General features: G+C 61.0%; 1 protein-coding gene across 1 annotated transcript; it reads left to right on the top strand.

The window, feature by feature from the left end:
* Positions 1-752: 752 nt before the first annotated feature.
* On the top strand, positions 753-22104 carry PPP5C (protein phosphatase 5 catalytic subunit). The gene is made up of 13 exons (XM_039250143.1): positions 753-947; positions 6974-7215; positions 13252-13399; positions 14036-14157; positions 16732-16797; positions 17115-17213; positions 18014-18119; positions 18935-19077; positions 19172-19259; positions 20021-20061; positions 20170-20348; positions 21315-21396; positions 21584-22104. Exons 1-13 carry the CDS (start codon positions 827-829, stop codon positions 21644-21646), a joined length of 1500 nt encoding a protein of 499 aa, XP_039106074.1. The 5' UTR covers positions 753-826; the 3' UTR covers positions 21647-22104.
* Positions 22105-23828: the final 1724 nt, after the last annotated feature.

Raw genomic sequence — 23828 nt, 5'->3', positions numbered from 1 at the left:
AGAGCCATAGATCCACATGGGTAGCCCCTGAGGGCTTGGAAAGGATGGCTTGCAAGGGTGTACAGTTGGGGGCGGTGGGGGTAGGGGTGGGAGTGGCATCTGGAGACGTTTCCTAGGTCATCAGAAATGTAGGCTCTTTCCTCCGGGCCCTGAGGCACCTTGGAAGGCTGAGGAATTGAGGATGAGGATGAGGAAGAGAGACGGCGTACCGTAACCAAACTTCTGGGTCTTGCTCGGGACTAGGGCACCCAGGGCGCTTTCAGTTAACAGCTAGGAACACTGCCCTCAAGGTTGAAACTTTATTCCCTTGGTTTGAGAAACCACGCATTTTTCGGGGGGTGGGGGGGCAACTGCCCCGATCTGCTCAAGGTCACACAAATCGTTGGCAGCGGGGCCAGCCTCCAGGCTCAGGTTCCGCGCTGGGCTCGGGGCTGCCTGGCGGCCACACCCACCAACCCGAGGAGACGGAGGGGGAATCCCACCCTAAACCCCCCAGAACTTCTGCGGCCTCGGAACACGGTAACTCCGGGCGCGGGGGCCACGCCGGACCTCCCCACACCCCCACCCCGCCCCGCGCTCCCCCTTCCTCCCCGCCCCCCCCAATGGCTCATCCGAAGAAGGGCGCTGTCCGGGGGCCCTCTGGTCACCTTGTCCTCCGCGCGCTCTACGGCGAAAAGGGCCCTGCGCAGGCGCGCGGAGGGCGCCTTCGGGGGCCCGCGCTTTACGACACTTGTGCAGCAGCGGCAGCGGCAACTCGGCACTCCTTCGCGACGATTCGGCCGGGCGCCGCTGGCAGCCGTTGCCAGGGTGGGGGTCGCTTTGCGGCATGGCGATGGCGGAGGGCGAGCGGACTGAGTGTGCTGAGCCCCCCCGGGACGAGCCCCCGGCCGACGGCGCTCTGAAGCGGGCGGAGGAGCTCAAGACGCAGGCCAACGACTACTTCAAAGGTGCGCCCGCGCCGCAGGGGGCCAGGGTGGGGTGGAGGGCGGCCCGGGGCGAGGGGTGCCCGGCCCGCGCGGAGCCATGGCAACGCGGAGCGGCAGCCTGGGCGCGGGGCAGGCACTACCAAGTGACCGGGCGTGGGGAGGCAGGATGGCGCTCCCCGGGGGCGGCAGAGGGGGCTCTGACAGTAGGGGTGATACCTCGAAGTGACGTTCGGAGCGGGTGCTACTAAATGGGGAGACTGGAGGGGGCGCTACCCAGTGGGAGGCGGGAGGGGGACGGGAACGAGGGCACTTCCAAACGTGAGGTCCTTGAGACGGGTGAGCTATGGTGGGACCTGAAGAGGGCGCTGCCAAGTAGTGACAGGGGGCTCGGGAGGGATGGTGCTACCCAGTGGGGAGGGCTAGGGCGGGTGGCACCAAGTGCGGCCTGGGGAACACTGTCCCAGTAGAGTAGGGGATGATTGTACGGGTGGGGAATCGGATCGTTAGGTGGGAAGGCGAGGAGACGGGAGATTGGGGGTTGCCGGAAGAAAAGGGCTGCGTGGGAGGCTCTGGGAGTAAAGGTGGGGGAAATCCCAAGAATAGTATGACATAGGATCTTGGGAAAGAGTAAAATGTGGGGGCAGCCGTTCATTCATTAATTCAACGTGTTTATTGAGCCCCTGCTATGTGCTAAGGACTCTGCTAGGCTCTGGGGATGTAGCAGTGAATGAGCCACGTGTGGCCCTGCCCTTTTATAGCTTGTCATTTAGCAGGAGAATCAGACGTTGGGTAAAAACACCAGAAATAATAAAATACTTAGAAGTGGTGGTGAGGGCTTTGGGGAAAACCCCAACAGGGTGTGAAGTGGGGGATCAGGGGCTGGAGGCTACTGTGGCCAGGGAAGGCCTTAATGAGGAGAAGGCACTGAAGTCGAGGAGAAGGCATTGAAGTCGAGAAGAATCGCGAAGGAGTGTTCCAGGTGGGCACAGCAACGTGTGCAAAGGCCCTGGGGTAGGAAATGAAAGACTGGCGTGGCTGAAACTTTAGCAGACTAGCAGGGAGACGGATACAAGAGGAGTTTAGGACAGGGGCCAGCCCAGGTAGGGCTTCATAAGTCATTGCAGAGCTGGTTTGGGTTTTACTCCGCTATCCAAGGGTGGTGTTGAGTAGATAGATGGTCTAGTCTGCGGCTCTGAGAGCAGCTCCGGCATGGTCAGCCAGTGAGAGGAATAGAACACCCTCGGAATGGAAGAGGTCTTGTAAGGAGAGAAGGAGCCAGAACCTTGAGGAATTCCGATGTTCTGAAACGAAGAGGAAGAAGCTGAAAAGTGGTCCATGAAGTGGAAGGAAGGTCAGGAAAAGATGAGAGCAGAGCGCGCTTCTAGAAGGTGGGGGGCTGTGCCCTGGGTCAGCTGCTGCTGCGGCGAGCACCGAGCGGCACCCGTTGGACTCGGCTCCACAGATGTTGGTGCTGGCCTTGACGGGGGTCAGTTTCGGAGGCATGGTGGCGGTGGGAGTCAGCCCGGAGAATAGCGGAGAGTAAGCCGGGAAGTGAGGAAGAGGCAGCAGATGTTGGCAAGTGTTTCGAAGTATTTCGGTTCTGAAAGGGAGTTGGAGAAATGGGGAGAGGGAGCTGCTTTTTTTTTTTTTTCTCTCTTAAGAATGGATGAGCCCGGGGCGCCTGGGTGGCTTAGTCGGTTAGGCGTCCGACTTTCGCTTAGGTCATGATCTCGCGGTTCGTGGGTTCGAGCCCTGCGTCGGGCTCTGTACTGACTGCCAGCTCAGAGCCTGGAGCCTGTTTCAGAGTCTGTCACTCCCTCTCTCTCTGACCCTCCCCTGTTCACGCTGTCTCTATCTCTCTCTCTCTCTCTCCTAGAAATAAATTTAAAAAAAAACATTAAAAAAAAAAAGAATGGATGAGCCCAAGTGGATGGTCCAATAGAGAGCAGGAATGGATCCTGCAGGGGAGAGGGGAGACCCAACAGCAGCACAGCCCTGCACACGAGAGGAGGGGAGGGGTCCAGAGCCGTGGCAGCCTTCAGCGGGAGCACGGAGGGATTCAGAGTGGGAACGGTGGTCAGGCCGCAGCAACAGGGAAGAGGTGGGGAGGACCGAGCAGGAGGTAGGGAGGATCTCGGGGGCAGATGAGGCTTGGAGGTGGAGGCTCGGCGGCTAGGCCGGGGAGTGTGGATGTCACCCTGGGGGTGGAGAAGCGGCTGAGATTGGACGCCAGGGCAGGGAGACCAGGACGGTGGACAGGTGAGGGGTGGCGGTGGTGCTGACCAGAGACAGACACCAAGTCAGGAACTGTTTCAGGGAGGAGAAGAGGGTGGCCGCCTGGAGAGAGGGAGGCGGGACCGGCAACCAGGGCAGGGAGAACAGGGCGGGAGCGGCCCATCTTGGCAAAGGTGAGCGGAGATGGCACCAAACAAGTGCTTGGGGCTGGAGCATAAGAGGCGAGAGAGGAGGCTGAGCTTTCCGCTGTGGGCTCCAGGGAGCCCCGGATGGGTCCATGGAGGGGAGAGACGGGGTCGGGTTTGCGGGGCAGGACTAGGGGCCGGGAGAAGAGGGAGGAGGCTGGTTGCGGGAACCTGGGCCGGGCAGGGTGACGGTCGGGCCAAGGCAGGGCTGTGGGGCCGGGTGGGGCGGATGGATTTGAGAGACAGTCGGGAGGCTGGCCAGGCAGAACACAGTGACTGGCCCGGCTTTGGGGGTAGAGGGGTCGGGAGAGGCGTCCAGGACACGTCACAGTCTCTAGGTGGGGGGACAGCGAGGAAGGTGGGGCGAGCCCCATCTTGGGAAGAGCAGCTGATGCGAGGTGGATGCTGAGACCAGGGAAGACATCTGGGAGACCGTAAGCCACAGGGAGGGGCTCCTTGCCCTCCAGCACCCCGGCCCTCAGAAGCCCTAGGGCTGGGCAGGCTGCCAGGGGCACCGGCTGGGAGCTGGCACCGAGGAGAAGGGCCCTCCTGGTCCCGGCCCCTCACTGTCTGGCAGGCAGTGACAGGCACAGAGCCCCAGGCCCCGGGGCTGCGGGAATAACAATAAAAAGGATAATTACTGCTCTCCTTAATTGAGCCCCTGTGGTGGCCAGGTACAGGCTTCAATCTATCTTGGGGGGGCGGGGGGGAGAGCACCGGGAAGGAGGGAGGGAGGAGCAGAGCCCTGTTTGTTTCATAGAGGAAGCTGAGGCTCAGAAGTGAAAGCGCTCGCCCAAGGTCAGAGTGTGAGCTGCAGAGCCCGGATATCCCCCTTCCTGGCCACGTGTGTAGCTCCCGTGTTCAGTCCTTACCTGGAGCCCGCAGGCAGCAGAGGCCACCCCTGCAGGGGCACGGGCCCCTTCCAGAAGCCCTAGGGGGCAGAGCCTGGTCCCCGAGGTGGCCCAGCTCTCTTCCCCTCTCTCTGGGCCTCACCGGCCCCCTTCTGTAAAATGGGAGGCCTTGTATTTAACCCCCAAAGAGGCCTCTGGGTCTGGGACTCTGTAGACGTGGTTAAGAGCTCAGGCTGCCTGGATTCAGATCTTGTTTCTTCCTCTTCCGTGTGCTGTGTGACCCCTGGGCAAATGGCTTAACCTCTCTGTGCCTTGGTGTTGTCCTTTCTAAAATGGGGATGGCCTAGAGGATTCGATGCACTCGTGCTTGTACAGCGGCTAGAACAGGCTCAGGAAGCAGTGTCGCTGGGTTGGCGCGTGAAGTGCAGCTGCTCCTGTTTCCTCTGCTTGAGTCTCCTCTCATTCTTATCCACTTCTTTTGCACGTTATCTGCTGATCGCCTTCTCTGCTGTAGCCACATTTCATGCGAGAGTTTATTGAGCCCTCACAGCCACAAGGTGAGGCAGGGCAGGGCCGGTTTAGCCCTGAGACACCAGGCTCCCCACCCCAGGCCAGATGGGCCCCTAGAGTAACACCTCAGTGCCGAGAGCTGGCCTGCTGGCCTCTGGGACATGCCCAGGAGGCTGCAGTAGTCCTTCGAAGGCACTGGCGTTCCAGGGAGGGTCCATCAGGATGGGCTCTCTCCTTCTGCCCTTGCTTGTTTCTGGGAAGTCCTGAGCTTGCCCTCCAGGGCCTGGACGGACACACCCAGCACCTCACGGGGCTGGGCAGGGCTGGGGTAGGGGAGCCCAGGGGCTGGGGCGGCCCAGAGGAGTGCCTCACCCAGCCTGGGGGTCAAGGAGGGCTTCCCCAAAGAGGGGACATCTGAGCCATTTGAAAGATTGCCAGATCTTAGCCTGCAAGACGGATTGTTCCATTGTTCTGGCCACCTCCCCAGGACCTGACTTCTCTTCCTGGTGTCCGTCTGTCTCTGTCTTCCTTCACTCATTCATTCAAGAACTATTCACGGGGCCTGGAACCCTCTTCTTCCATCTTCTTCGCCCGACGCCCTGTCATCCAGGTCTCTGCTCTGGCATCCTCTCGGTCTGTCCCTGTGCTAAACACTCTGGGTCGTCATTGTCTGGAGCGTGTGTGTGTGTGTTCGTGTCCGTCCCACTGGACTTGAGCTCTAGGAGGCCAGGGCAAAGGAGTGCTGTGTCCTCAGACAGGCCAGGGGCTCAAAGAGGTAAGACAAGCGGGCCCTGCCCTCGCAGGGTGGGGTTCACATGGGGGAAATGGACTGTAAGCAGACAGAACAAAGGAAGGTCAAGGTTTATCCGGGGGCGTTGGAACGACGCTGGAGAAGAGTGAGGTGGGAGCTAGGGCAGGGATTGCCATTCAGGCCACATGTTAGGAGAAAGACTCTGAAACTCAAGTCCCGAGGGGGTGCATAAGTTGCCCAGGACACCCAGCAGGTAAGACGTGGGGCTAGGGATCGGGCCCGGGCCCTCCTGCCCTGTCTGTGCCTGCTCCTTGTGCTAGGTGTCCCTCAGGGGCCGCCTGCTGCGGAGGGTGAGGTCGGGAGCGTCTGGGCCTTGGCGGCTCCAAATTCCCACCCACCACTTGCCTTGTGATCGCGAGCACGGGCTTCCCCTCTCTGAGCCTCGGTACCCTCATCTGGAAAACGGGGGCTAGTGCCGCTGTCGTCGGGCTTGTGAGGGTTCAGTGAAGGCACCGTGTACCAGGAGCCCCACAAGGCACCTGGCACGTCGTGGTCCCCAGGTCAGGCAGGCCTCTGAGCCGGGCTCTCCTGCCTGTCAGATGGGCACACGGGAAGGGTCCACGCCCGGCTTTGCACATACAGACTGGGTGTCTGACTTTGAACAAGACCTCTGTGACTCATGTGTAAAGTGAGCACCAGGCGGCGCTTATGCCCTGGAGATGTGAGGATTCCACGGGTGAGGATGTAAAGTGCGGGGCACAGCCGTAGCTCATTTCAAATAAAATCAGCCTTTTCCCCTTAGAACATCAATGTCTACACCCCACTGCGGTTGTGGCCTTCGGGATCTGCCTTGCCAGCCTCCTTGCTCTCAGCCTCCTCCACCCAGCCACGCCACCCTCTCGCTGGTCCTAGAACACACGGCTTGTGCCGGCAGCACACCCCCTCACTTCCCACCCCAGTGCCTTTGCATCTGCTGTTCCTTCTGTTGGGAATGCTTTTCCTTCTATCCAGTTTGTTGCTTCCTTTGGGTCTCTGCTGGTATGTCCCCTTCTTCTTGAGACCTAAGTAGGTTTCTTCTCCTTTCCCACTTCCTATTCTACTAGGCCCCCTCCTTGGGCTTGTTTACTTGCTTGGATTTGGGCGCTGGACAAGCAAAGGGCTCAGGGCAGACTCACTTTTGCTGATTCACAACATCTCAGCTCTGGCCCTCAGTAATCTATCCCCTCCGGGCCGTGGGACCAGAGTAAGACCCTCTGAAGTCCAGGAAGAACTCTTGCCCCGGTTGGGGCCTTAAGGTGGGATGGCTGGGTGGGTGGGGGGTTGGGTGGGAGTGACTCTTAGTCCTAGGGATTTGAACCTGAGGAGACCAGGCCTGTGCTGGGGCGGGACAGTTGGGACAGGGAAGAGGGGGAAGGCTGAGCAGACTTTTCCGAGCCCGGCCGCGGACGGGGAGACCGGGCCGGCACCCGGCCTCAGCGACAGTCTCGGCTCATGCCCGCTTCTCCATGTCCTCAGCCAAGGACTACGAGAACGCGATCAAGTTCTACAGCCAGGCCATCGAGCTGAACCCCAGCAATGCCATCTACTACGGGAACCGCAGCCTGGCCTACCTGCGCACCGAGTGCTACGGCTACGCGCTGGCCGATGCCACGCGCGCCATCGAGATCGACAAGAAGTACATTAAGGGCTACTACCGCCGGGCGGCCAGCAATATGGCGCTGGGCAAGTTCCGGGCCGCCCTGCGCGACTACGAGACGGTGAGCTGCCCCTCAGGGTGCTTGGCGGGCGGGGTGGGTGCAAGGGGGCGCCTCGCGTGCCCGACAGCCGAGTGCTCCTGGCCTGGAGCACGCTTTGTGGCTTCCCCATCCCAGCTCTGCCGTCGCTTGCTCAGTGACTCTGGACAAGTTACCTGGCATCTCTGCCTCCTCCTTCTTTTTTTTTTTTTTTTTTACATTTATTTAGTTTTGAGGGAGAGAGACAGAGTGTGAACAAGGGAGGGACAGAGAGAGAAGGAAACAGAATCTGAAGCAGATTCTGAGCTGTCAGCACAGAGCCCAATGCGGGGCTCAAACCCACAAACCGTGAGATTACGACCTGAGCCGAAGTCGGACGGACGCTTCACCGACTGGGCCCCCCAGAGCCCCAAGTGCCTTCTTTTCCACATCTTGGAACGTGGAGAACCCTGAGACCCTCCTCTAAGGGCTGCTGTGAAAAATAAGTGAATTTCCGCTTTTCGTGCCTTTCGGCCAGTGCCCGGAGTGGAGTCGGAGCTCCGTCCCAGTGAGCGGTTGTGGCCATTGTCACTGCTGGTGAACGAGAGCCTGCAGCCCGTGTTCTGGGAGTTCGAGTCCAGAGGGGGTGAAACGCAAACGTGTTTCCTGGACGAGGCAGGCGGAGCCCTCGCAGGTGGGGGTACGCACTCGGAAGAAGGCAGAGCAGGGCGATGCGCTGTAGGGGGCAGCAGCTGGGGTGTGTGTGGGCTAGGACCCAGGACACCTCAGGAAGTCTCTAGTTAGCCCGCCCATTAGCCATGCCCATTAGTCACGCCCACCGCCGAGGTGGCTCTGACGCTGACGGTAGGAGCTGTGACATCAGGGGCCTGGCAGTCGGTGATGAACCCCACTGTGCGGGTGGGGAGGCCGAGGCCCAGGTTCAGTCACCTGCCTGTCCGCATGCAGCTGGCCAGTGGCAGAGCGGGGATTCGAACCCAGGCACCCGTTGTCTCCCCTGCTTCAGAGAGTGAGCTCCCTCAGAGGAAGGATTTTGCTTGTTCTGTTCACTGGGTCAGTACTTGGCGCCTGCAGGGGCTCAGAGTGTGCTGCGTTATCATTCTGGCCCCCACACACCCTCACTATTTTGTCTCATTCACCACGTGCTGAGCAGCCTCTGTTGTGTGGGGCAGGCGCCTGGGGGCTGAGAGCCACAAGCCGCAGTTAGAGGGACCGGGGCTGGCTGCCCTCCTGGGGTGGAGGGTGGATTTCAGGCCAGGTGAAGTCTTGAGCCAAGACAGGGCCAGGGGTCGCCTGTGTTGGGGTGGGGGCAGGGCCATGGAAGAGGTGTTAGCTTAAAAAAAAATTTTTTTTTTAAAGTTTAATGTTTTATTTATTTCTGAGAGAGAGAGAGACAGCGTGAGCAGGGGAGGATCAGAGAGAGAGGGAGGCACAGAATTGGAAACAGCCTCCAAGCTCTGAGCTGGCTGTCAGCACAGAGCCTGACGCGGGGCTCGAACCCACGAACCATGAGATCATGACCTGAGCCGAAGTTGGACGCTTAACTGACTGAGCCACCCAGGTGCCCCTAAAAAAATTTTTTTTCATGTTTATTTTTGAGAGAGAGAGACAGAGTGCAAGTGGGGGAGAGGCAGAGAGAGGGAGGGAGACACCGAACCTGAAGCAGGCTCCAGGCACAGAGCCTTGCGCGGGGTTCAAACCCACAAACTACAAGATCATGACCTGACCTGATGTCGGACGTTTCACCAACTGAGCCACCCAGGTGCCCCAGAGGCAGTAGTTTGGGGGCAGAACGGAGGAGGAAGTGGGGTGCCCCCTGGCAGGATGGTGTAGGGAGCCCCAGGACAGAGTCCTTACGTGCTTCGGGTCCCATGCCGTTCCTCAGCCCAGCCTCCCCTGTTGTCCCCTGGTGTTGTCACCTAGAAAATGGTGGCAGAGGAGCGGCCCTGGGGCCCTGGTGAAGTGGTGTGAGTGAAGGTCACTGGGGCACAGGGTCCAGTAATGAGTAACCCAGGAGGGCACTTGGGCCTGGCTGGGGGCGGGGAGAGGCCTGGAGGTGACGGGGCAGGGTGGAGGCCGATGAGCACGCCTGGAGGCAGAGGGGTCTTTCCTGGGGAGAGGACCCTTCTTCTTGCAGCTCTGGCCCAGGCCGGGGCCTGACCCCCCAGGCTCCATGCTGCTGTGATGGTCACTTCCGGCCGCCTTGTGGAAATAACCAGGTTGGGACTTCTGCCCAGGCCTTTTGGACGCCGTGGAAGGCTGGTGGGGGGGATACACAGCCTCTTGGGGACCAGCCTGAGGCGGGGCTGTGCTCGCATTTAGTTGTCCCAGCCCGGGGGGGGGGGGGACTGCAGGGTGTCCACTTCTCTCCGCTGCCGCTGCCACTTCTCACCAGGCCCTGTGGGCGCCTGGCAGAGGGGCCACACCTGGGTACTTGGCCCTCCCGTCTCTACCTCCTGCCCTCCCGCCTGAGAGAGAGAGACAGCGTGAGTAGGGGAGGGTCAGAGAGAGAGAGGGAGACACAGAATCTGAAGCAGGCTCCAGGCTCTGAGCTAGCTGTCAGCACAGAGCCCAACGCGGGGCTCGAACCCACGAACTGTGAGATCATGACCTGAGCCGAAGTCGGATGCTTAACCGACTGAGCCACCCAGGCGCCCCGTCAGAAACGTGTCTTGCCTTGCAAGCGCCTGCACACCTGGGTGTGGCTGTCCCCACGGCTAGGGGAGCAGCTGGCCAATGCTGGGCACAGCGCTCAGCGTGGGCCGGGCACCTTCATGACCTGCCCGCCCTCACAGCAGAGTCTTCACCCCAACCCCGTGCGCGGGGACTGTTCTCCCCGATCTACAGATCTGCGCCAAGGCCCAGAGTGAAGTTTGCTCCCCGAGTTCGCGCAGCCGGGAAGTGACGGCCTTGTACCGGAGCCAGGCGCCTGGGCCCTGGAGGCACGCAGCGGGCAGAAGCGGCCCGGCGCGGCATCCTCCTGTGGCCCAGCCCCACTCTGGCGGGCTTTCTTCTCTCCTGTTTTATTATGAATAAAAGAGACACGGAGTATGACCTGCCCAGTTCACTCACTAGAGGGCGTCGCCCTGTAGGGTGAAAACCCTTGTGCCGTGCTTACGGCTGTCCCCGTGCGGTGCCCGGCCTTGCTCCCCTCCAGCTGTGCGTGTGCCTCAGATGGGCACGGCCCCCGTCTGGGCCACAGCATGTCCTCTGTGCACACTAGGTCATCCATATGCCCCTCCCCCCCCCGCATAGTCACGCGGGGGCCCTGAGGTCAGGAGCGCTGAGCCCGGGCCTGGCTCTCGCTCCTGGACGATAGTCCCTCACCCTCAGTTCCAAACCCGAGCTGTTCTGAAAAAGCTGTCGTCGTAGTTACGTTCGGGCAGCTCATTTGGTGGCAGCATCTGACCTGAACTTACAAGAGCTCGTTGATGTCTCACTGCCTCCGCACCGGGGGCCTGCAGGTTTCGCTGCAGCAGCGGCACCATGCCCCGCGGGGGAGGCTGAGGGGGCTCCGGACGGGGAGGGCCGCACTCAGCCCCTGGAGGCCTGGCCCTGCATGTCCCGTCCCCGGAGGGCACGCAAGGAGCTGTGGGGACGAGCAGCAGCGGGCAGGGAGGGAGCACGTCCCCCTGCGCCGGTGGAAGCCAGGGTCCTGGGCAGCGAGAAGATAGCACCTGGCATCTTGGACCTCAGAGTCCCCATCCATCAAGTGAGGACTGTGGGAACACCCAGTAGAGCTGGTTTGTGGTTAAATGAGCAGGCTCACTGTATTCCAGCACGTAGTAGGTACTCAGAAAATTAGCCGTGTGTTGTTACTACCACTGCTGCTCTTTTCCCAGCCTTGCTGGTATTTGTCCCCATCCTCCAGCCATCCTGAGAGTGCTCTGAGAACAGGGGACTGGTCCGAGGAAACACTGGTGCTTCATCCGTCCCCTGGGCAGGCATCGTTCCCTCCTGGGATGCAGCCGCCGCCTCATGGGGCCGCCTTCCACTGGGGCGAGACGCTTAGGGCTGGGGCAGGGAGCCAGGGGCTTGTGGGGGCCCGAGGGAGTATCTGACCCCGGCTGGGGGGTGCGGGGTGCTCCTGGAGGAGAGGCTGACAGCTGGAGGAGGGGAACCAGGAAGCGGTTGGAGGTGGACATGAGGTCCTGTGGGCCAGGGGGCAGCCTGTGCGAGGTGACGGGGAGCTGGCACATTGGACACCTGTGTATGTGGCCCGGCCGGGTGGCGTTGGGCAGGCAGAAAGCAGAGGGGTGGGCAAGCCTTGTGCGCCAGGCAAGCTGGCGGTTTGGACTTCATCCCAGGGCGTGGCCTCAGACCCTGTCCCCGTTGGGAAGGACCCCCGGGGATGGCTGGTGCCGTCTCCCTCCTGGGCCTCACACCACATCCACACCCCAGGTGGAGCTGCCAGCGGGGTGCCCTAACGCCAGCCTGCCCAGACGGGGTGGAGGCCATCACCGTCTGCCGGGTCCGTGCTCCTGTTCCCAGGGCAGACAAGCCACGGTGTCCCGTGGCGGTTAGCACGTGCCTTTGCACCGGCTTCTGGCTCGGTCTGCTGGGCCTTCCCGGGGGGGTGGCGTCCCCGCGCATGAAGGCCCGCTGTGACACTTGTCTTCATGCCCCCAGCACGGGAGCCACGGGGCCCTAACTCCTCAGGTGGCAGGCAGAATGGGCAGCCGGGCGGGGTCTGCTGACAACAGTTAGAGTTACAGATAATCAGACAGGCCTGGAGGGGTGACGTCCTTGCCAGATGCCACACAGTGAGGACGCTGCAGAGCCGGGTTCAAATCCAGCCCTGTCTGCTCCTGAACTTGGAGGATCGGTGTTTGTAGAAAGCAGGATAGAAGGTGGAGCGGGGGTGGGGACAGACTCCTTTTACCAAGAGCTTCCTGGACCCCAGAGTCCGGTGCCTGGGACTTTATGGCGTATGAGCCCATCTCTAGCACAGCGGCCCAGGAAACGGGGCCGTGGAGAGCAGCTGACGCCTGGGTGGACTTGACTCCTGCTGGCGCCCTGCACACACTTTGGGCACATCCGCCCCCGTGATCCTCCCGGCCGCCCTCTGACGGGGACGTCGTCAGAACTTTCCTCCTAGGGAGGCAGGGCCGCTTGCCCGGCGTTCCTCAGCCAGGGGTGGGCTGAGCTGGGATTGGAACCGGGCCACCTGGCTCTGGGGCCCACGGTCCCAACCACCCTTCAGAGGAGGAGACTGAGGGGACGCTGCTGGGGGCAGCTGCTGCATGCCGGGCCCTGCATTCGCCACTCGTTCTTCCCAGCGCCCTGCCCGCTGGGGCCTGTCCTGTCCCCCCATGACACGAAAACCAAGGCTCAGGGAGTCCAGCTTCTCCAGCAAGTCTTTGGTTCTTCCCTCGGGTCTGGGCTGTTCATTGTGACAGTAGACCCAGCCCACGCTCTCCTCTTAGTCCCCTGCCCCCTCGATATTGACTGTAACGTCAGTAGAGTGAGCCTCGGCCGGTGTGGCTCCCACCAGGACCCTAAGCTGGGCACGTGCTCCTCAGATGGGACACTTAACAACAGAGCTAAGGTTTTTTTAATGTTTATTTATTTATTTTGAGACAGACAGGGATTGGGGGAAGGGGGGAGGGGGAGAGGGAGAGGGAGGGAGGGAGAGAGAGAGAGAGAGAGAGAGAGAGAGAGAGGATACCAAGCAGGCTCCACACTGTCAGCACAGAACCCGATGTAGGGCTCGAACCCATGAACTGTGAGACCATGACTTGAGCCGAAACCAGGAGTCAGATGCTCAACTGACTGACCCCCCCAGCGCCCCAGAGCTAAGGTATTTTAAGAGCCCGCGCACACGTGCGTGAACATGTCCACGCCGGAGGGCAGCCTGGTGTGGGCGGCTCTCAGCGCCCTTTTGCGGATGTGCAGACGGAGGCCTGGAGGCGGGGAGGCCCAGGGCTGCTCCGCCGGTGCGTGGAGGCCGGGGCCGGGCAGCCGCGTCAGTCCCCCTGCCCATCTGCCCCTCTGCGCCCCGCGGGCTATGCCTGGGCGCTGATGCCTCGTTGCTCCTCCCCACCCCACCCCCCGCTCCCCCAGGTGGTGAAGGTGAAGCCCCACGACAAGGACGCCAAGATGAAGTACCAGGAGTGCAACAAGATCGTGAAGCAGAAAGCCTTCGAGCGGGCCATCGCCGGCGACGAGCACAAGCGCTCCGTCGTGGACTCGCTGGACATCGAGAGCATGAGTGAGTCCGGCCTGGGCACCTAGAACGTTCCTTGTCCTTGCACGGGCCCTCTCCATCCCCTGTGCGTGGGGGGGCGCACAGGGGCGGCCGCTGTCTCTGGCTCCTCCGCCTGCATTCCCGGGAACTCCGCGGCCGGTGCTGGGGCTTGCGTCCCCCACTTCAGGCGAGCTGGGGGGTCCTGCCGCCAGGGCCTAGCTTCCTAGCGGCATCTGTACCTCCCTCACACGCGCCCCCTCCCCCTCCCTGCCACCCCGCTGCCGTCGGATTTGTGCAGGTCCTCTAGGTGCTCAGACGGCTCAGTCATTGTCCAGCGCCTGCTGTGTGCCAAGCGCTGCTCCTGGCACTGGGGACCCGGCTGTGAATAAAATACTCTCTGCCCTCAAGGGGCTGATGCCCTGGTGAGGAGTGAGGGGCCTAACCAGTCAGCGGACGAATCGGGTGTGCGGAGTGCTGCTACACCACGCAGGCAGTGGGGAGGGGCCCACAGGACAAAGGCCGGGCACGGCCGGCCCCAGCAGAGGGACCTGGCACCCTCCCTCACCCCGTGTGTGCGGGGCCCTGTCTGCCCTGTCCTCCTGTCTCACGATGGCCGTGGCCACTGACCCTTGTCCCCACCCCACCCCATTCACACACCAGCCATCGAGGACGAGTACAGCGGGCCCAAGCTTGAGGATGGCAAGGTGACCGTCACCTTCATGAAGGAGCTCATGCAGTGGTACAAGGACCAGAAGAAACTGCACCGGAAATGCGCCTACCAGGTGAGGCCCCCGTCAGCCCTGCGCTCACCCGCGACCCCGGGAGGGCTTCGCGGCGCCTGCAGCGCCCAGGCTCGGCCAGCGAGGGTGGGTCGAGAAGGTGGCCGTCAGCCCACTGACAGTGCTGAGCGCATGCGGATGAAGCCTTCGTCCTGGCGCTGCGCTCTCGTGGCTGGCGTTGCTGTTATTGTGAATAATCGTTTTCCTCTCCCTGCCCCATCTGTTCGTGCGTGTTGTCTCTCCCACTCGATCGTTCACGCACTTTCCGCGGTTACTTTACAGTCTCCGGTGCTTCCACCATCTGGGTCATCCCTGGGTCTGCTTCTGTGGCCTGTTCTTCGCGTGTCTCATCATTGTTCGCTGGTTGCCAGACATTTTGTGTAAAAGAACAGTAGAGACTAAGCTAAATTAGGATTTTCTACAGTCGACGGGGCCCTTTCTGCCCTCAGGCCGCTGGCGCGAGGGGCTTTGTCCATCTGATCTGCTGTTTCGGGCATTTTGCTGGCGTTGTTTGCCCGCCACGGGCTTGTGGGGTTTTCAGACTGGAGTCAGGACTCTCCCTGTAGCCCTGGCAAATCCCAGGGACGTCTTGACGTTGTACCGTCTCCCACTTCTGGAGCTGTGGGAGAGCTCGGTGATGCTCAGCGTCGCCGCCAGATTTTTGCTGTGCCGGCGGGTTCTGTGCGCTCCCCTTCCGCCCCCACTTCTGTGCTGGCTGCACCCCACCTTCTGTGACAGCCGAGCGAGCGAGCTGGCCGGCGCGGGGAGAGGCGTTCGGAGGCGGGGGCTGCTCCTGTGTCTCCGCCGTCACCGGCACGCTGCTGGCCCCCCTCCCTCTGGGCCTTGGCGCCCTTGGCCTCCTGCCCTCCTGCCGCGCTGTTGGGGTGAGAGGCCCAGGGGAGGCGCTGTCTGCCGTTGACTGATTTAGGTTTGCGCACCCTCGGCTCTCAGATGGCTTTCCTAAGATTGGATTTTGTCAGTTTGGGGCCTGTTGCCATTAGGGCCAGAATGACCGTCTTCTACAGCTTTCTCCATTCTGACCAGAACGCCTTCTACTTTAACGTGTGGGGGTTTCCCCACCTTGTAATTTTGAAAACTGTCAAACCTACAGGACAGTGTAGTTCATAACTTTCTTGCCCCTTCACCCAAATCACCAAACACGTTTACCTTCTCTTTATGTGTGTGTGTGTGTGTGTGTGTGTGTGTACGGCCCCACACACTTCTTTTTTTTTCTTCTCATCTATTGTTTTTTTTCTTTTCTTTTCATGAACCAGAAAGAAGTTGCATCATAATCTGTATCCCCTAAAAACAGAACACTCTCCTGTGTGACCACAGTTGAGGTGTCTCAGCTTAGAAATTTAGCATTGATAAAATAATAGCGACTACTGCAGACAGCCCACAGGCCGTCCACAAAATCTGAAACGTTGGCAAATGTATATGACAGCATCAAGGTCATCCTTCAACTTCGTGTAGCAAAAACTAGTGTCGTCTGCATTTCCAGACACACACCTTAACTCTTTAACTTGCCCTGGTTTCCTCTGTTTGTCTGTTGTAGCTGGTTTTGGTTTTTGTGGGGGGTTTTGTTTGTTCGTTTGAAGTTTTTTTGTTTGTTTTGGGTTGTTTTGTTTTTAAGTAATCTCTATACCCAATATGGGGTTCGAACTCAACAACCCCGAGATCAAGAATTACGTGCCCCGCTGACTGAGCCAGCCAGGCACCCTGTGTTGTTGGATTTTTTAAAGTCCAGAATCCACTGACAGGTCAGATGTTGTGTTTTCATCGAGAGCCACCTCCTGCCCTTTAGGGAGACTGCTTCATGACACACGTAGATATGTCCAGGGCAGTTGTTTTATAAAATGTTCATGGATTTTCATCATGGGTTCATGATGCTGATTTTAAGGGAAACGCAGAATCTCTGTTTTCGTGTAAAATGAGGCTGGTGTTTAGGGGTGCTTGGGTGGCTCAGTCGGTTAAGTGCCTGACTTCAGCTCAGGACATGATCTCACAGTGTGTGAGTTTTCGAGACCCAAGATGGGCTCCGTGCCCACAGCGTGGTGCCCGCTTGGGATTCTCTTTCTCTCTCTCCGTGTCTGCCCCTCCCACACTCACATTCTCGCTCTCAAAATAAAGAAATAAGCTTTAAAAAAATAATAATCCTAATGTTTAAATTTTTTAAATGTTTTATTTACTTTTGAGAGAGAGAGAGAGAATGAGGGGGGCAGGGAGAAGGGGAGACACAGAATCCGAAACAGGCTCCAGGCTCCAAGCTGTCAGCACAGAGCCCGACGCGGGGCTTGAACCCACAAACCATGAGATCATGACCTGAGCCTAAGCCGGAGGCTTAACTGACTGAGCCCCCCCAGGCGCCCCAGCAATTCTAATGTTTAAATGGCACAGAGGCTGCTGGGGTCACAGCTTGGGGGCCACCTGTGGCCCCTGCCAGCACTCACTTGTCAGCTCCGCTGCCCGCTTCTCCCCTGCCTCTCCCTCACCCTGTGCTCAGCGGTGTTTCCTGGTCAGCCAGGCTCTCCGCACCTCCCCCCCCCCGCCCCACTCACAGCCCGCCCTGCCTTCCAGATTCTGGTACAGGTCAAAGAGGTCCTCTCCAAGCTGAGCACGCTCGTGGAGACCACGCTCAAAGAGGTGCGTGCGCGGGGCGGTGTGTGGGTGGGCCGGGGGTGCGGGGCTCCCTGGCTGGGGAGGGGCTGTGGAGTTCAAAAACCCACAGACCCGCCTGGCTCAGTCCGCCTTCCCTCTCCCCTCCCCTGTGTCTCTCCCCTGGATGTCCTTCTCCCCTTCTGGCTTCCTGCTCTGTCCCACCCTCTTCGTGTCCCCGTCCCCTGCCTGTGTCTTCTGCGTGGTTCTTCTTGGTCGGCCATGACCTCTTCTCCCCTCACCCCTGCCTCCTCCCCATGTCTCTCTCTGGGCCCCTCCCTCTCCGGTGGCCTCTTTTCTTCCAGACAGAGAAGATTACGGTGTGCGGGGACACCCACGGACAGTTCTATGACCTCCTCAATATATTTGAGCTCAACGGTTTACCCTCGGAGACCAACCCCTACGTATCCTTCCTCAGGAACGCCCACCCTCCCTGTCCCTCCGCCTGGACTGGGGGGAGGCACTGGCCAGAGAGCAAGGCGGGAACCCGTGAAGGGAGAAGCCTGAACAGTCTCTCGGGCGTGGGGATGTGGGTGCGATGGCCGGCCAGCATCAGAAGGGCCGCCCCACCCCCCATGCTGTGTGACCTGGGCCGGTGGCTCAGTCTCTCTGGGCCCCGGCCTCTCTTCATCTTGAAACGGGGCTGCTACAAGACCACACGCACAACGGCCCCAGGCACTGCCGCTCCCCAGCTGCGTGACCATAGCAGCGACCATAGCAGCGACGGCAGCTCTCCGTGCGTCAGATTCCTCATTTGCAAAGTAGGGATAATAGGGTCTGACTCACTGGGCCGTTGAGAGGGGTAAATGGGTTCGTATGTGTGATGAGCTGCATGGCCCCAGTCAGAGCTATAGAAGTGATGGCTGACGTGATGACCGTCACTGGAGAAGTGGCCACCAGGCCTGTGAATATCGGGTGGGACAGTCTATGTCCCGTCGCCCCTGTGGCAGGCTGACCCCCTCGTGTCGCCCACCGTCCGCTTCCCGGAGAAATGGGAGGTTGGGGATGTCAGTACCATCCCACTGAGGCTCAGAGAGGCCTGGCGGCTGGACCAGAGCCAAACAGCAAGGAGGGAGGCCGCAGCCCAGATCCCGGGCCCTGCTGACATCCCCACTCCCGGGGCAGCACCAGCAGGAGCCGCGGGATGAAGGGAGGCTGGGGAAGGAGCAGCGGCCCCCACCCCTTGTTCTCCTTAGCAGAGCAGATATTTAACGGTGACTTTGTGGACCGTGGCTCTTTCTCCGTAGAAGTGATCCTCACCCTTTTCGGCTTTAAGCTCCTGTACCCAGATCACTTTCACTTGCTTCGAGGTGAGCCGGGTGGCGGGAAGGTTTGGGGTCCGTGTGTACTGGCGGGGGATGAGCTCCCCCAGGGAAGGAGGACCGCTGGGGGGGGGCAGGGGAGCCTGTCCACTGAGAGGTGGGGAAGTGGCTGGTTTGGGGGCTCCCGGGGGGCCTGAGCGCCAGCACTTGGCAGGTGTTAGGTGCTTAGTGACTGCCTGCCGTGGGCTTCCCGAGGGAGGTGGTAAAGAGTTGATGAATTGGGAGCCGGCAGACACCGGGGCCCGGTGGCTTCCTGGTCTGCTCCACGCCCTGGGAGCCCCGGGAGGGCAGAGCGAGATTGTGCGAGACATCGGAGGCACAGCAAGGCTTTCTGGAAGGGGCCTGGTTTTTGTTCCGGCCCGCCCCCTCCGTGGTACTTCATACTGGAGGCATGCAGTTTCTCCAGGAAGGACCTCCAGGCCAGGGGACATACCTGAGGTCACTCGCGGCTGGGCCAGGCCTTGGCCTTGTGGCCTCACACCTGGCTTCTGCCCCTCAGAGAAGGGACTGAGAACAGTCAACATACACCTCACTGGGCTTCTGCTGTGTGTGTGTGTGTGTGTGTGTGTGGTGTGTGTGTGTGTGTGTGTGTGTGTGGTGTGTGTGTGTGTGTGTGTGTGTGTGTGTCTTCTGCCCCTCAGAGAAGGGACTGAGAACAGTCAACATACACCTCACTGGGCTTCTGCTCTGTGTGTGTGTGTGTGTGTGTGTGTGTGTGTGTGGTGTTGGCCTGGGGCCCTTGATGTGGGCCCCGGGGCACCCATGCAGGGGGTGCTGAGGCTTTTCATTCTGTTGCTGGCCAGGCAACCACGAGACGGACAACATGAACCAGATCTACGGCTTCGAGGGCGAGGTGAAGGCCAAATACACAGCCCAGATGTACGAACTCTTCAGCGAGGTGTTCGAGTGGCTCCCGCTGGCCCAGTGTATCAACGGCAAAGTGCTGGTGAGGGCCGTGGCGGGGCCCCGCACCCACCAGGGCTTGAGGGTGGGGTGTGGCCGGCGCCCTGGCTCACACGGCCGTCCCCGCTCTACCCCAGATCATGCACGGGGGCTTGTTCAGTGAGGATGGCGTCACGCTGGACGACATCAGGAAGATCGAGCGGAACCGGCAGCCCCCCGATTCAGGTGAGGGGCGGGGCCGGGTGACAGACCCTCCCTCCCTGCGTCGCGGCGCCCCCTGCGGAAACGGAGAGGAGTGGCTCTGCCCCCCCCCCCCACATCGGCCGCCATGCCCTAGGCAAGGATGGCAGGGCCGGGCCTCTGCGGCCTCGCCCGGGACTCGGGCTGGCACGCCTCCCCGCAGGAGCCAGGCAGGCGGGAGCGTTCGCGTTTAGCACGTGAGGCGCGCTCTGGTCACGTTTGTGAGTTTTGGAGAGTGACGGACGAGGGCTCCGTGCTAGTGAGGGCGACGGATGGCGGAGGACTCCCGCTCACACGCTGCATGGAGAGGGTGGGGCGCTGCGGGTCCGGACGGCCTCTCTAGGGATGCCGCAGCAAGCACTGGCTGGGGACGAGGCGCCTGCCACGCGCAATTGTCCCCGGCAAGCATAAAGGGGCTCCAGGCAGGCGTGCGCTTCCCACGTGGGAGGAGCAGCTGGGAGGGCAGTGGTTTTGGGGTGCACAGGGATGTACTTGAAGAGGGTCTGTGAGGCCCTGCAGAGCCTCACAGGCCTGGGCTTTGTTCCTAGGCCAGTGGGAGCCACAGAAGGCTTCCGGCAGCAGAGGGGTGTGATCCGAATCGCACTGTTTAAGGGTTCTCCCCTCTGCAAGGCCTCGATACATTAAATGGATCTGGCTGGGAGGGCACGGGGCTCAGAACCCCACTTCACATGCTCCTGCCCAGCTTCTACCCGAACTGCGCTGATGTCCCCTCTCGTTCCCCCCAGGTCCCATGTGCGACCTGCTCTGGTCAGATCCGCAGCCGCAGGTCAGTGTTCCCTAGGCCGGGCCGGCAGGTGTGGGCTGCGGGCAGAGGGGGTGTAGCGGGGGGTGGGGCGGTCGGCCCGCTGAGTTCCCCGTCTCCCCGTCCCCCCAGAATGGACGCTCGGTCAGCAAGCGGGGTGTCAGCTGCCAGTTTGGCCCCGATGTCACCAAGGCCTTCCTGGAGGAGAACCACCTGGACTACATCATCCGCAGCCACGAGGTCAAGGCCGAGGGCTACGAGGTGGCGCATGGCGGCCGCTGCGTCACCGTCTTTTCCGCCCCCAACTACTGGTGGGTCCCGCCTCTCCCGACGCATCCGGGCCTCTCTTCCCCGCCCACTGCTGCTTGTGTTGTGGGCTTTTTCTCTAACTTTTTATGGTAGAAAATTCCAAAGACACACAAGAGCAGGTAAAATAGTGCCAGGAACAGCCACGCACTCAGCTCCCGGGTTCAGCGGTTACCCCCTCGGGCCAGCCCCCGGCCACGCCCACCCTGGGCATCCCCCTTCCGTGCTCTGACACCCTCATGCTTCTGAAAGAAAGAACTTTTCGTGCAACCAGAATACCACTGTCACTCTGTCAGCCGTCAGAAGGGGTCACCTGAGCGCAGAGTCCCATTTCCTCATGTCTCTAATGGCTCTTTTTAGTTTGGTTTCTTCCGAGTAACAGGGACCGCATTCTTGGTCTTTCCGTTCCCTGTCCCTCATCCTCTGTCACTTGTAGGGTTTTGGTTGAAGAAACCGGGCCCCTTGTCCCACAGAGTTGCCTACGCTCTGGACCAGGCCACCTCCCCCCTCCCGGTGCCGGTCACCACGTTCCTCTGTCCTCGGTGTTTCCTGGTGGTTAGAGCCAGGGCCTGCTTGGCTCACAGTCCAGCTTTGGCAAGAGTCCAGCCTCCATGGGGGCACGTGTGCCTGCCCCCCCCCCCCTGCACTGTGCTCCCCCTCTACTCCCCTCCTACCTGAACCTCAGGGCCCCTCTCCTTTACCCTGGTTTGCTGCCTTCCCCAGGTGGCCTCTGTCGTTTCTGTGTCTCTGGGTATCTGTGTCTGTGTGTCCGTGCCTCTCCCTCTCTCAGCTCTCAACACCTCTGACTCTTTCTGTCAGTGCCTCCGTCCATCTGTCTCTCCCTCTTCTCTGGGACTTTATGCCATCCAGCCTCCTTGGGTCTCTTCTTCTCCAGGCCCCTGCCCAGCTCTTCCTCGCGTTTCCCCCCTGCTCCCCACCCCTGACCCGCTACTCTGCCCCTGTCCCCACAGTGACCAGATGGGGAATAAAGCCTCCTACATCCACCTCCGGGGCTCCGACCTGCGGCCCCAGTTCCACCAGTTCACAGCAGTGGTGAGTCACCCCCTCGGTCCCCCGCTCTCTGTGGCCGGGGGAGCACCAGGCTGAAAGGCCCAGTCAGGGGCAGGGGGCGGTGCTCAGAGGCTCTCGGGGGAGGGCTGGGTTCTGTATCTGGTGCTCACAACCCCCCTGAAGCTGCCCCGTTTCTGTCTCCCTTGCCCTGTGCGCCGTCGTTTTCCAGCCTCATCCCGACGTCAAGCCCATGGCCTACGCCAGCACGCTGCTGCAGTTAGGGATGATGTGATGTGAGGCGCGGCCCAGGGCCTGCTTCCCAGCTGACCCCAGGCCCAGCCCAGGGCAACGTTGGACCCCCTTTTACTTTGTAAAGTTTGTATTTATTCCCCTTTAGGTTTGCAGAGGGGGGTGGGGGGCCGGCCAGAGGGTCTGCTCCCTGGAGAAAGAAAGGAGGTGGAGAGGCCAGGGTTGGGGCGCATCCGGGCATTGCGGAGGGAGGCTGCTGCGTGTGGGGTGGGCGGGGCCCAGAGGCTTCCCCGCCTCCCTCGTTTGCATGGCCCCTCCCCCCGAAGCAATAGTGCCCTGCCATAGGAAGACCCCCAGAAGGAGGGTCATCAGGGAGGCCTCGCCTGCATCCCCCCCCCTCCTGGCGGCCCCGAGACGGGGCTAGGCTGGGGTTTACCCCCTTCCCCAGCTATTTTATGTCTGTAATTAAATATGTTAAAATAAAGTCATTATTGTAAGTCAGCTTGTCTCAGATGGTAGAGCTGCTGGGATTGGGGTGACCACATCATCCGGAGGGGTAGGGGGGCCGCGAAGCTCTGCCCCCCTCATCTCCCATCTCCCTGGGGTACCCCGGCGCTGGGGCCCCGACCAGCCAAGCTGCCCCAGTGTCCGCCCTTCCGGCGGGCTCTGGAGGGAGCGACCCCCCGCCCCGGAAGCAGAGCCCCGGTCAGCGGCACAGTGGCGCTCGGGAAACGGCACAGGCTGGGCCCGCGAGGCCAGGCCGGAGCCGAAGCTGGAAGAGACTCGTTCTCCCCCTCCGGCGATCCTGTCGGCGAGTATGTGCTGCCTCTGCCGCGTGCCCTCTGTCCCGCACAGCCGCCAGGGCAGACCCCACCCTGGTCCCTGCGACACCTGGTGGAGCGGACTGTGGCCGCCCAGGAAGACCAGAGGTGCTCGCCACCGCCCCGCTTTCATTCTCCGTCAGAGATTAATGTCGAATCTTACCCCGCTGCTCTGCCTGGCCCTGGGCCTGGGCCCGTGGAGAGACTTCTGTTTTCAAGTTTGAACTCTTCTGGACCCCCCTTCCCGGGGAGATGTAGACCTGGGGTATTGTCTACAGCCGGTGACAACAGTAGGAGGGTCGAGTCCTGTGAGCCCTTTGACCCCTCGTGTTGCCTCCCCCAGTGCATAGGTGACATCTGGGAAGGCGCCGTGGTGGGGGCCTCTCTCTGAAGGAAGTCAGCATAGTGGCATGTGAACCTCCTTCCTGGGGGCCCAGCGGGTGGGTTGGGGTACCTGGGGAAGGGAGGCGTGAATCGCGGCGTGTGGGCCCGCTGGTTTCCCGGGGGATGTGTTGTGAGGGGGCTGCAGGCCCGAGGAAGGGGGGTGGGGGTGGGGGGTCTGGCCTGGTGAGAAGCTGCTCTCTTGGCAGGAGCCCTGGAGGTTCGGACCTGTGGTGAGGAGACCCCAGGCCACCCCTCACATTCAGGAATGTGCTAGAAGGGCTCCCAGAACTCAGAAAAGCTGTTATGGTTAGTTTATTACAGCCCAGATTAAAATCCACAAAGACAGGCGCACGGGGAGGAGAGCAGGAGGGACCAGGCTGGAGCTCGCGGGCGCCCCCCAGGCGGTAGTCACCCCGCTCATTTCCCCCGGCACAGAAGTTTGTTCCAGCCTCGGTGTCCAGGGGCTTTGCTGGGGTTGGTCAGGCCGACTGCCTAGCCGCCATGACTGACCTTGGTCTCCACGTGATGTCACATGGCTCATGGTCCCCAACGTAAATCACACATAAGTATAGGCCACCTCAAGTGACCCAAAGCCCTGCATAAATAAAGACCCTCATCAGGGAGGACATTCCCAGGGCTTCAAGGTCCCCTCCCGGGAGCTGGGCAAGGGCCGTTATTACACAGCAACAAACTACCTAGTGGCCTTAGATGCCTGTGTATTCGCCTAGGCTGTGCGGTTCTGAACTTAAAGTCTTAGGCATTTGCGGTCAGGTGACATCCGGGGCTGGAGTCACCTGAAGAGCAGGCTAGCTGCATGTCCACGGTGGCTCATGCCGAGGCCTGGCCATCCGTGCAGGCTGCTGGCTGGGCGCTGGCACTGGGGTCCACACGGCCTCCATGTGAGTCGGGCTTCTCTCGGCCTGGTAGCCGGTCCCACAGGACGGCGCGCACCCCACACGCCCAGGTGGAAGGCCACACGTCTCTGCAAGCTGGTCTCGGAAGCCCCGCTGCATCGCTGCC

This window comes from Hyaena hyaena, unplaced genomic scaffold (genome assembly GCF_003009895.1).
Source record: "Hyaena hyaena isolate Hyena2069 unplaced genomic scaffold, ASM300989v1 scaffold_9, whole genome shotgun sequence".
Lineage (NCBI taxonomy): Eukaryota > Metazoa > Chordata > Mammalia > Carnivora > Hyaenidae > Hyaena > Hyaena hyaena.
The sequence above is the reverse complement of the archived record's forward strand: the minus strand, read 5'-3'. Positions and strand labels throughout refer to the sequence as shown.

Excerpts from the sequence above, each read along its gene's own strand:
- PPP5C (XM_039250143.1), top strand. The coding sequence starts at position 827 with ATGGCGATGGCGGAGGGCGAGCGGACTGAGTGTGCTGAGCCCCCCCGG. Across the intron at positions 18,120-18,934 it reads TCACTTTCACTTGCTTCGAG|GCAACCACGAGACGGACAAC; the intron begins GTGAGCCGGGTG and ends GTTGCTGGCCAG. Across the intron at positions 19,078-19,171 it reads GTATCAACGGCAAAGTGCTG|ATCATGCACGGGGGCTTGTT; the intron begins GTGAGGGCCGTG and ends GCTCTACCCCAG.